This window comes from Tympanuchus pallidicinctus, unplaced genomic scaffold (assembly GCF_026119805.1).
Source record: "Tympanuchus pallidicinctus isolate F22 unplaced genomic scaffold, pur_lepc_1.0 scaffold4, whole genome shotgun sequence".
NCBI lineage: Eukaryota > Metazoa > Chordata > Aves > Galliformes > Phasianidae > Tympanuchus > Tympanuchus pallidicinctus.
This window is the reverse complement of record NW_026294758.1, coordinates 5554757-5567972: the sequence shown is the minus strand read 5'-3', so window position 1 is coordinate 5567972 and position 13216 is coordinate 5554757. Positions and strand designations below refer to the sequence as shown.

Below are 13216 nucleotides of genomic sequence, written 5' to 3'. Positions count from 1 at the left end.
GGTGGCTTGTTCAGCACTTACATTTGCTGCTTGGTCGCTCTGAAACAACGCAGCCAAGGACTCCCTCGTGTGGTGGGTGTGCCAAGATTCAGAGACATCTTTCTGCATTTTTGTTAGGAGTCTCTTTCTCTCCTGAGGGCAGAGCACGATAAAGTAACGCCTTATAATTCACCAGGATGTTTTAGTCAGTCATGAAATCTAATCTCCAAGCTAATCTTCTGCTCTCCAACCAATCATGCAGTATACATCCTTTTGTATGAATGTTAAAATAGTGCTAACTGTTGAAAATGCAGCACTTGAGTTCACTTTGTGTCTGTGACCTCTTGAGGATTTCTGTATCATACAGCTATAACTGCATTTTAGAAGTAGCTTTAAAAATGGCTCACTTAGCATCTATTAAAGCTCAGCCTTGTCAGTGTTTCAAGCTGTTCTCGTAAGCTGTAACAGACTGTAAATGACACTTGAGCACTTTCAGGCAAATTTTGTTAACAGGACTACGTGGTTCAGATGATTGAGCTCTCTTACTACATATCCAGTCCAGCAGCGTTAAGAGCTGTTGAAGAAGCTGCTTTTGGCACTTGTCTGAAATAGTAATTCTTGTTCTGAGCTGTCCACAGGGTTCAAAAGTATGTTCTTCCTGGAACTAAGTGGTAGCTCTTGGGCTGAAACGTGAGAGGAACACTTTTTTCTACTGTCTGAAACTTAAGTTATAAAATACTGTCATCTTTTGCCCACTGTAGAAGGAAGGAGCTGTGCAAACATCTGTCTCCATAGGAAGGTTCTCTTTTGTTGCATTTGCTTGCAGTGATTTTCTAAGTACAGTAGTTGTTGCAGTTAAAAAAAAAAAAAAAAAAAAATGTTTATCAAGAAGGTTGACTGATCTGGGGGCTCTTTTCTGTGCTTCTGTGGAAACACAGCAAGAAGAAATGTAGCTGTTATGTGGCAGTTCTGGTGAAGCTTCAGAAGAAAATGCATTTCCAAAAAAAAAAAATATTTGTACTTTTCCTTACTGTCAGCAGTCCAGTTCCTAGGAGAGGCTATAACAAGTGTCTTCATTGAATGTCCTGGTTTAGCTGGTTGCACAACTCTAACATAAGTGAACCTTAATGCAAGTTTTTTGGAAAAAGGGGATGGAGATGAATAATTTTGTATTCAGTTCAATTTTGTTCAGTTTTCCTTTGATCTTGTGTACTCAAAATTACTGTTTAGAAATGATGAACCAAAGACTTGGATGAAGCAGTACAAATGGTTTGAGTCAAACTAGTGAGAGGCAGTGGTTTATAGATGGTCTTGGGAGATGCTGTTGCCTTGGACAGATGATCACAACCCAACCTAAAACTGCTGATCAGCAGATGATGATTAGCAAGAAGACACTTCCAAATTTAAAGTGGGGACACTTTATTTGAATCTAAAACTCTGCTTCATCTTATAGTTAGAATGTTTCTAAATTGATAGCAAGTTAAAAGGGTATGCATATACAAATGAGAATCTATAGGAGGTGGTACAAGAAAAAAGTGGTCAGGTTTCCACTTCAGTGGGAAATGAGCTGTATGCACATTGATAGTGGACCTAAAGTGAGACTTGACAGGAAGGAGTGGGCAGAGAGGGATTGCTCTGTTGTTGTCCTTGACAGTATGCTCCTAATTTTCCTACCTAAAGCAAATTCTGAGACAAGTTGTGCTAGCTAATGTCTTTCAACCTTAAACTGGGGTTTACCTCAGAATGTATTAGGTGTTTCATGCAGTTCAGTACTTCAGGCATGCGCATTTTTCTGGGTAATACTTGGACAGCACTAGGGCTTATTTTTTCTTTCATGTCACCTGTTTCTTACTTAAATCATTATGAGAAACTTGTGTAGTAATGAGGGAACCTTGTCTATTCTTCCCAAGGCTCATAAGAAAACTTTGCGTAAGTAGTTAACTGTGGCCAAGTGAAATGAGGTGGCTTGCAGTGGATTTTGAGGGTTCAGTAACCCAGCAGTAAGCTCCTTTAGATATTGTATGTACCTGTGCTTCAAGGAGATGCATAGTGCTGTATAGTGATGTGCAATAACAAATCAAAATCTAGGGGAAGACTAAACTTGCATTTCGCTAAGCAGCCAGTTAAATTGATCAATCATCTTGTCATTCCTTCTCTCCAGAAGAATATCCTAAGCATCCTCATTGTGGTCTTTGATTCTAACATTCTGTTCTTGAGAACAGGACTGTGGTATAAACAGTCTCCATAGAGTTGTTGAAGTTACTGAAAATAACCAAGAAGTTTCAGCAGAAGTTGCAAAGATATCTACAATCCAGGATAGTTTATCTTCCTGTTCATTGGTACTGCTGTGATGCTGTAATAGTGTGTGATTGTGATTACAGGGCTTTAGTAATTCCTGGTGGCGTTTGCGTTGTATGGTGAGCGGTGATGAGGTCCACAGGAGTCAGATCCACACCTGTTCTGTTTCTCTGAAAGTAAAGAAGTTCTGTACAGCTTTGCTGCCCATTCCGTTGTTTTTTTCTACGTTTTTTTGGTACTACTCGTAAAGATACGTGGGAAGAAGCCTCATTTCTAGGAGTGTTCTATCAGATTTTTTCTTCTAATCATCTCTCCACTTTGGCTTTTCCTATTGTGATTTCTATTTAGCTTTTAGCTAGTTTTAGTCTACACCACGGATTACCATTTATATTGTTTCTGTGTTTAGTCCAGAGCATAAAATCCAGTACAAAACATACAGAAACAGATTTTTAGATGTTAAGCTGTGAAATAACCACAAGAACTGTTGAGGTGAAGAAGCTCATTTGATGCAGTTGAGCATGTAGTGTCAAGTATTACACGTTTGCAGAAATGGGCAAAGTAACCTCCTTGAAGGTATTATTTTTCCTTTGTGGGAGAAGTAGTAACTCACAATAAGAAATAAGATAGCCCCAAGAGCCATTGGTGGCTTTTCAAATTGCTGGCAGTGCCATTATGCACAAATTGGGAAAAAACACTTCTGAGGTTAAGATCTAGATGCAGATGACCTTATTCTAAAGTGGCACTAGAGATGGTTTTTGATTTGTGTTTAAATCCAAGGATTATTTAACTTAAGGAGAACTGTAGGTTTACTTTTTCCTCTCTCATACACTTGTGGACTTCAACAAATATACTTTAAACATCTTATTAGACTTGGAAACAAATGTGAGATGATTTGCAGGTGACTTCTACTCTGGTGTATGAAGTTAGCTGATGAAGAAGAGTCAGATGGAAAAGTCCAAAGCTACTTGGTTTTATCTTTAGCTTCTGGCAATATAAATTAGTGATTTTAATTATAGAATGTTGAAGTTCCTTTTCTAAATGTTTTATGTGGTGGACAGCCTACGTGTCTAGTTTCTCAGCTTGTTTTGAAAGCAAGAAGTTTAAATGTTAAAGAAAAGACATCTCTGCACAGAATGAGAATCTATTTGTATTGTACTTACTAGCTAATTCCATGTTAAGGAAAGAGTGAAATGTGTCCATTAGATATGCTGTTCTTCCCCCATCTGAAATGTATAGTCAGATCAGATTTCTTGTAGGCTTTTTACAGATACCATTAGTGCTAGCCAAGTTTAGAATGTAAATTTTTGTGGCTGTGAAACATTTAATTGAATTTCTAAATCCTTATCTTTCTAACTCAACTTTTATTTTCAAAAAAGAGAGAAAACAACCAGCAGATTTTGGACATACTCTGCAATAATTGGGAAACCTGTTGATTGTTTGAATTAATACTTCTACTGGTTTGTGTGGAATGATTTTCTAGAACTCAACCACTCGTATATGAACTAAAAAACCCCTTATGCATTTTCCCTTAACAAAAGCAGAAGCAAACAGCAGCCCTGGAAGAGATGAGGTTCGACTTCCAGCTTTGTGTTGCTTGTTGCTAGCCAGACTTTATCTTCTCATGGGCTTATGTGTTTCTTTGACACAGAATTGCCAAGAATTGCTGTGACATACACAGCTCTTTTGGACAGTCTTTTCCAATGCTTCACTGCCCTCTAAGTAGTATTTGTACAATATAGCCTGAATCTCCCCTATATTTTAGTTTAAAACAGTTTCTCCCCTTGTCATATTGCTACTATATTGTATTAAAAAAAAAAAAAAAAAGGAAAAAAACTGGAAGGCTGAAATGGAACTTTCCCAGGAACCTTCTATTTTCCAGGCCCAATTCACTCAGCCTTCCTTCATAGGAGAGGTTCTCCAGTCCTCTGATAATCTCTTGCGGTCCTTCTTTGCACCTCCTCCAATAGCTCCACATCTTTCTTATGCTGGGGGCCCCAGGCCTGGATTCAGTACTAGAGATGGGACCTGACGAGGGTGGATCAGAGGGAGGTGATTCCCGTGATTCCCACTCCACTCTTGATGCAGCCCAGCATACTATTGGTCTTCCATATTTCATGAGCATGCTTCTGATTATGTCCAACTTTTTGTCCATCAGTCCCCCTAGGTTGTTCTTTACAGGGCTACTGTCAGTAAGTTAATCTCCGTCTGTACACATCTGATTGCTCTGGCCCAAATGCAGCAGCTTGCACTTGGCCTTGTTGAATGTCATTATGTTCTTATGTGCTTGCTTTTCAATCCTGTCTGTGTCCCCTTGGATGACATCCCTTCCTTTTGTTGTGGTAGCTGCGCCACTCAGTGTGGTGTCGTCAGCAAACTTGCACAGGGTACACTGTATCCTACTGTTGATGTCATAGATAAAGATGTTGAAGAATGCTGATCCCAAGACAGACCCCTGTGGGAAACGACTCATCAGCAGCTCTCTTCCTAGACAGAGAGCAATTAATAGCAACTTTGACTGCAGCCATTCAGCAAATTCTTTGTCCATTGAATAGTCCACCCATTACGCTTATATCTCATTTTCGAGGTAAGGTGCAGGAGTGTTTTGGTGCAGGACTGTCAAAGACCTTGCAGGAGTCAGGTAGATGACAGTTGTTGCCCTCCCTTTGTCCACCAATGCAGTCACTCCTCCATAGTAGACCATAAGACTTGTCAGACATGATCTGCCCTTGATGAAGCCATGCTGGCTGTCCTGGATCATCTGCTCATCCCTCCTGTACCTTAACACAGTTTCCAGGAGAATCTCTTCCATGATCTTCCCAAGCACAGGTATAAGGCTCATTGGCTTGTAGTTTCCTTAGATCTCTTTTTCCCTTTTCTAGAAATGGGAATGTGTTCCTTTTTTCCATTTGTGCAGGACATGACAGCCATGACTTCTCGAATATGGTCTTTGTTTGCTGTGGTCTAGATGTTTTTTTATGTAAAAAACAATGAAACTCATGTGCAGAAATCATTTCTATTCCTCTGTTCATCTTCTATATTCTAGAAATAAGAATATATTGGGGGCGCGTTACATGAAGTAGCTTTCTTTGTAAGAAAGTTTAATCTAAGTTGTGGCTTAGATGAGTTTCATCCTGGAGCATGATTAAGAACACAGAAAATCAGCATTTCTGTCTTAGGAAGAAAGCCATTCATTGAAGTTGCTTTTATTTATTTATTTATTTATTTTAAACAGTGCTAGGGAGAGTTTCTGCAGACAGTGGGAATGATGGAGGTGACAGGTGTGGAAATAGCTCTGCTGTAATCAAACTAACATGGAAAAAAATAACTTAGGTTAAGAAACTTAACTGAGTTATCTAGGTAGTCATAAATGAACACAGACCATATTTCCATAGATTTCCACGTTGTCTGTTACAGAACCACTGATAATGAATGCCCTTATGGAAATCATAAAGTGCAATTCCCTGCTCAGAGCAAGGCTGTGCAGAGCAGACTGCTCAGGGCATTGTCCAGTTCAGTGCTGATGTTCTTTTTGTGAATAACTTGGCACTTTGCCTATGGTCATCTGTTCACAGCTGCTTCTAGCCATTTTATTCTTGTGTTTATTATTTTAGATCGAATGGAGAAAAATGGATGCACTGTGCAGTTGAGGTTTCTCTGCTAAACTTTTGGTGCTATAGTAGTTTATACAAAACACTACCAGCAGTGGTGGGTTTGTGACTGAACCCTCTCTTGTCTCTGCCTATCAGGTATTCTTGTTGCGTATGTTTTGCTAGATACCATATAAGAACTTTATACATCATGGCTTTTATATCTTTCCTGTGATAAACAAATTTGATACTTGTGCATTATGTAATACTATTTATCCCTTTATCAGTACATTGCCAGGTAACACCTCAAACTAATGTTCTGTAAGTGGGTTGTATTGGATGCTTCCCATGGCTTTGACTTGTTGGTTCATGTTTTTGGATTTAACTTTTCCAGATTCTTAAAATAATCTTCAGAGACTCTGGGACTTTGTATTAAAAAAAAAAAAAAAAAAAAAAATCCATGCTAATGAAGGGTATGTTTACTAGATAGTGTCCTGTTGTTGTGTTACATTTTTGTAGCTGTCCTTGTGTGCAGGAAGTCTTTTAAAAAAGTATGCTGAAGGCAGCTAGTTAAGGATGTTACATGCGTGGTTTTGAGATTTTGAAGAAAGTCTGAAGAGCTTAATAAGTGTGTAGATACAGCACGCTGATTGCAATAGGCTGTGGCTCAATAAGAGTTACAAGTTCTCTGTTGCTATCTGTGATCTGAACTGGTGATGCTGGAAGAACCTGTTAACATGGCATCTTTGTTCTAATGATACTTAACTGATGTCCAGTCATTTGTATGAGTTGCTATGAATAGAGAAACAAAATGGTCTTTTAAAACCCCTTGCTACCATGAGGCTGTACTCTGTGTGAGTAGTATCTGTAGAAACAGTCAGCTTTGGAGATCTCTTGGCTCAAATTCTGATACTAAAATGCCTTTGAAATTCCCTTATTTTGAAGTATTATTAGAGAATTTTACCATTATGCTTTCTGTACTCAATTAAAAAGATGAACTTGAAAAATCTTGCATTACTTCTTGTCTCCCAACAGTTAATAACAAATTACTGAATGTATTTCATCTAGTTTTTTCAAGTCTTTCATTAAAATTACTGTGGCCGTTACTTCATTGAACTTAGAACATTGAACACTGAACATTGATCTATGGGAAAAGTGAAGACTAGTTAAAGATATTAGCCTTACTGGAAAAATAAGGCATTGTGAACATCTTAATCTTCATTGTTGCAGGTGACTGTTCCTCAGTATAACTCATGTGCGCATTTCAGGTTTTTAAAACACTTCTAGTTTTCTGTTTGACAGCATAGATATACTAATGATCACTTCTTCCTTTCTTTAACCAGGACAGAGCTTGGGTTATGGTTTTGTGAACTATGTTGACCCGAAGGATGCTGAAAAAGCTATCAACACCCTGAATGGATTGAGACTTCAAACTAAAACTATAAAAGTATGTATTGCTTTCTATGACTTTGAGAAACTAAATTGTTTTTGACTTCTTGACTTTCTTATTTATGACTTGTGTTCTTCCAAATGAAATTCAGGTGTTCTGCTGTTGGCAGTAAAATAGTGTAGGACTTCACCATGAAGTAGGTGATTTGTCCTTTGTAACCTAGTTAGATTTAAAGCTAGATAATAAATAAGTATAGAAAATCAAGAGTTGCAAGTTCTTAGCACTTGCAGGTGAGTGTGATCTAAATGAGAAATCATATCAAATGCTTTGTTTGCTTGAGTTACAGATGTGCAATATTTTATCTCGTTTAAAGGCTGCCCTAACTTACTCTTGCTTGTCCTTAAAATGAAATGCTGAGATAACTGTTTTGGCTACAAAGATCGTGAGTTACTGGTCTTGCAAGGTTGTGCAAGGTAGTTAGTGTTTATATGGTTATTTGTTTGGAATTCGTGTTCTTGCTTTAGCTCCTGTCATGGATGGAGCTGTACACCTCTCTTCTAAAAGAAAAGCAGAAGTACATTATTGTTATAAAAAAGTAATTTAACAAAACTTAATTATAAGACAAACTTCACAAGATTTGAGATAAGTTACCCTACTTTTACAAGATTTATAGGACTAAACAGGCTTCTCAAGGAGACCCTCCCATTGAGTCACAAGGTTTAGAGGAGACTCTTGTTTTCTAAATTCCACCTTGATTTCAATATGTTTAAATCCACCCCTAGTTTCTAGCTTGGCAATGGCTTAGGTCTAAGGGATTACATGTACACAGTCAATCTAAGATAGAAGCTTATGTAGGATTTGGGGTCTTTGCTGTTACTCATTTACTGAGGATCTGCATCAACAAAGAGTCTCTTGATGTCAAGGTGTACGGTGTTACTGCAGTGCATGTGTCCTCAAGGCATCCCTACTTAGAGGGACATCCTGTTGTTCAGTGTGCTGTCATACAGGAGAGCTCGAAGGGCACCTGGGCTGTTCATTATTTATAGGGTAAGATGACTGACTCATAGTCAGATGCTAAATATGATTTTGAGCTGGATGTTATTTCTTCCAAAACTTTGAGCTGTGGCTAGGATTGGTACTGGCTCATCTAGTCCTTAGCGGTGGAGCAAGGTGCCTGTTTCTTGATCTGCTAGCCTGGGCCAGAAAGTAACTAGCACTGTGATTGCCACGCATCTGAGAAAAGTTGATGATCTGTCAGGCTGAAAAGAGGAGAGCAAGGGATGTCTTGCACTGCACACTCCTGTGTCTCCTATTTACTAAATTTAGTTTACTGAATTTCTAAAAGTACAGATATTGAGACCTGGCTTATCAGTTTTTTCTTGCTTCATTCCAATTGCATCTTTTTCTTTCTTGCAAAATGTTCGTTTTCTCCAAATGTATGAAGGTAGGTGAAGAGGAAATGGCTTTATAATTAGCATATGTTTCTTATGTTTTTGTTATTAATACTTTTAAAGTGTATCATCACACAATTATACACAGAAGAAAATATTCATGGAAACAATTGTCTGGGTTCTGAAATCTCAGGATAGGAGATGAAAATCAATCAGATAATGGAGACTTCTGAATCTGTTCCACAGATGTTAGTGTCTGAAGGAGGTGTGTCAGCCAGCTTCTTCATTAAACAGCAGGGTTTGCAGTCAGATCTCTTGAGCAGTGATGCCCCTCCATCTTGTAACCAAAAGCTCTCCTCTTAAGATATTTGAAGTTAAAAGCCCCTGCTGAGCCAGTTGAACATAGCTGAAATTAATTCGAGGTGACAGTGATTACAATTAGAATTCCTACCTCTTCCGTATCAATGAAGTTTTGTAAGTATGTGATGCTATTTGAAACACACACATACTGCTGTTTGACAAACACTGAGTCATGAAAAGATTTGGGTAGGTGCTTGGCTGTGGCAGACAGGGAGCTCTCCATGTTGTTTGGTGGGGCGAGTTGGAAGGACATCATTTGGTGCTCCAGAAGCATGTGCAGATTTTGAAGGAGACTTGGAATAAATTTGTACTCCAGTAATGTTGCAAGTACATGCAACTTAGCATTAATTAGGATTAAATATCTTGGTTTGTAAGAATAAGGAATGCATCTGCCCAGGGTATTCTGTGGACTGTGTTAAAAGACAAGTGACTGAGTTGGCTTTTTTCTTATGACAGAATGGCAAGTTCTGACTTTTCTTGCCCGTGTTCCATTCTGTTCAACTTCAGCAAATTCTTACAAGGTTAATGTACAATAGTTGGGAAAAGACTGCTTTACTCCCTTCCCCTCCCTTGTTAAGCATAAGCTGGGTTTCAGGGCAAGTTCTCATGGTTGTATTCACCCATATGCTGTTTAAAACTGATTGACTTTACCAGTTTCAACACTACAGTGGAAAGAATTGGTTAAAGGGATTTCTGATGTGCTTCAGGACTTAGGGCATTGGTACACTAGAAAGTTGCTTCTGTTAGAAGAGCTGAGATGTCTGTGTGGTTGAGAAGAACTGTCAGGGATGTCTGCCTTTGTCTCTGAAGCAATATAAATAGTCACCTGGGAAGCAGGCTGTATTTCATATTCCTCTAATCAGTCCAGAGACTATCCTGAGTAGAAGTGAAGCTGATATCAGAGCTGTTTGTGCAGGAACATGTTGGGGGAGCAGTCCTTTCTGAGCAGTCAGTACCAGGACCTTGATGGAACCTGCAGTATTCCTATTTATCTGGACCTGACAGCCCATTTAAAAATTACGTACTTACTGGCAAACTCAAAATCCAGCTCGTGGTTGAATTTGATTTGAAGTTAAATTCAAAACTTAAAACATGGATATCAGCCAGTTTTTAATGTACAGTCCTGAAAAATGATGGAATTGTGCCTTCAGTGGATATTTTTACTTCAGAAGAAAAGATGTGTATTCTCCTTGCATTTCTCAGATTGCTAGATTAATTGCTGAGAGTGCTTGTTTCCCTGTTGGCATGCAGTTCTGGAGGGAAATTGTTTAGGTGATGGACCTTCATGTCGTGCCTGAACTAAGTGCTCTCCTGTTCAGGGAGAATTGATCCCAATGTGAGATGTTCTAGAATTGTGTATATGACAGGTACCCCTCATCCACAGCTTCTCCTTTAGTATAATATAACTGTTAAACACTGTTTATATTCCTCTGACACCTAAAAGGGATGCCACCTACTGTCTTCTTAAAGTAAAATATATTTAAAACACGAATTTGCGAGCTGTTGGCTATTTGTGTGGGTAGCAAAATTGAACCTATTGTCTACTGCCTTCTTCTAAAAGACCATCCTGTGTAGTGCTTTATGGAATACATGTAAGTAGGCTTATTAGAATTGCCAGTAGTCTGGAATTTTGGCTTCACTGAGATACTCCGCTTCAAGGTGAAAATAAGCTATGTCATAGAAGACATGAAATACTTTCTATGGCTTCTCTTTTGGAAGATGTTTCTAGGAAGTACTTTTTCACTGACTCCTAAATAGAGCAGATACCACTGTGTGTGTACAGTGATGGTTTTTGATTACCCATTTGCTTGTATGGTAGCTTGTTGTTCTGTTCTGTCCTGAAAACATAATTCCCAAGTGTGGAAAGCTTAGAGGTGCAAACAGCACTGCAAGTATCACTTCCTTTCATGTAGCGGTAGGTGAACTCAGCACATGCTTTGTTAGGTAGATTTCCTCTGTGAATTTTCCTTCACCTCACTTTAGGGAAAACTCCTTCAGAAAGACAATTTAAATAATAAGATGATCTGAATGGCAGTATCTTTCAGTAAGTCGTAAATGACTTTTGCACAGACAGAATTCTTTCTCTTAAAAGGGGGAAAAAAAAACAGTGGTCAGTCCTTCAACTGGTACAAAGCTGTGTCAGGAGGTGGATTTTAATGTGATTAATGCTAGCAGAAGGACACAAATCTCAGAGTTCGGCTTTCCTTCTTGTGGGTGCCAAGGTGATTGAATGATGCATGTGATGTGAGTGGGTTGGAGCTCCCAAAGGACAGAGCTTGTATCAGTAACATGATGCTTGTTTCTGACACAAGGTGAGATGGGGCTGCGGAACTTCCCTCAGTCCTTATCTCAGCTCTCCATATGGCAGAGCTTCCCCATGCAAGGGCTAACAGGTGGTTTTCTTAAATGCAGGTGACATGTGGTGCAGTCACATACACAGATATTAATTGGAAATGGGAATGCAAATAGCTTGTCCTAGCTACAGGCCTAACCTTCTGTGTAAGACAGCATCGATTATCTAACTGCCTTCTACCTGCTTTTTAAAAATCAGATTTAGTAAGGTTTTTTTTTCCTCTTTTGAGTTCTTTACTGGACTGTTAGTGTTTACGTGGGTAATTATCACCTGTCAAGGGAATATAGATTTAAGAAGTATTTTATCTAAAGTTTAAATCCATAGGTTTTCTTCCCACTCCTTCATAGCTTTGCATATATTTAAAGAAATAATTATGAGACTTAACATGTAACATTTCCAAAAGGAAGTTGGAAGTAAGTTTCAGTGATTTTTTTCTGGCCACATGCAGAGAAGTCCTACTTTTGCCATCAATTTTTCGTGGTTCACTGCCTTGTACAAAACTGCAATTAGAGCAGTGAGCTGTTGATTCAGTGTTGGAAATACAGCAAGGAGAGACTTGAAGGCATGTGCAGCAGCTTTGTTTGTGTCCTCTGAGATAGTATGTCATTAAGCATTTGGCATTATACTGTGCAGTTTCACTGATGCTGTGAACCACTATCTAGAACCATTAATTAGGTACACAGTAGGATTCATTTTAAAAGAATTGTCCTCCAACTTTGCTGCTCAAGATCTGTACCATTACAAACCTATGACAGTGCTTTTGAAAGTGTTTCATAAGAAATAATAAAACACTGGATAGAAAAGTACTTGTTTGATTTCTGAATTAGTGCAGCAGGAAAAAAATATCTTGATTGTTCCTCTCTAACACTGACACTTCTTAGAAGAAAATTTTAGTCATGTCACTTCTACTCATCTCTCTGGAGAGAATTATGGAGTAGGTGATCTTCAGAGGTTTTATCCAATCTAAATCATTCTTATTCTAAATACCCAGGGGCAATTGAACTGTGCAGGTGAAATAAGAGCCTCCTTACCACCTCAGTTCTGCTCTTACAGTACTAAAGAACATTGATCTGGTTAGTGGCAAAAAGGAATTCTGTTTGGAGGTTTAGTTAAAGCTAGTGAATTTTACTGATGTTGTCAATCAGCAAAGATAGAGAGAAGGGGTGTGGTGCCAGACAGTTCTGTGGTCATGACGGAGTAGTTAAAATACCTGAGGAGCATTCTTCAGGTAAAACTGAAGCACTCTAGTAAATCTGAAGCAGTAGAACAATTTATCTTGGAACAAAGGTAAAGATGTTTTTTTTGCCATAAATTTCTTCAGGAGTTATAAATGGTAATTATACAACTTTTAGCTGTGTTATGGAGATGCTGTCAAAGCTTTAACTGTTTTAAGCCCCCTTCTTACCCCACACGTGCCTTTTCACCTCCAAGTAAAACTTCTTCTTCACTGAAATTCAAATCCCTTCATACTATCAGATGATGAATGTTATTTAATTGGCTTATCTGAATGCTTACTCCTTGTGTTCAGAGAAGGATTCACTTGTGAGAGCATATTGCTGTCATATCCTGCAAACCACGATAGGATGACATGGCTCTTCATTAATGCCAAACTACTCCAAAGTGAATAACACAGAATCTGAGACTGGGCTTTAAATTGTACTTGTCTCTCCTTCCGTTGCATAGCTTTTTTCCTGTTCAGGTCAGTTCACTTTTCTTGCAGGAGTATACTGCAACTTTCCCAGAATCAGAGGCTCCTCACACCAGTGCAGTTTGCACTAAGACTGTTGAGCTGAGCGAGCTTGATCTCTGAGCCTGCACAAAAGGTATCCAGTATAAATAGATGTGATAGGGCAAACCA

At 38.7% G+C, this 13216-nt stretch overlaps 1 protein-coding gene across 11 annotated transcripts in view; it reads left to right on the top strand.

The window, feature by feature from the left end:
* The window catches only part of ELAVL2 (ELAV like RNA binding protein 2), an 84518-nt gene that overhangs the window by 49397 nt on the left and 21905 nt on the right, over positions 1-13216 (top strand). For all 11 annotated transcript variants that reach the window (XM_052700893.1, XM_052700890.1, XM_052700891.1 and 8 more), the window contains one exon: positions 7208-7311. In XM_052700893.1, coding sequence (XP_052556853.1) covers positions 7208-7311 — 104 coding nt within the window. The remainder of the gene's footprint in view (positions 1-7207; positions 7312-13216) is intronic.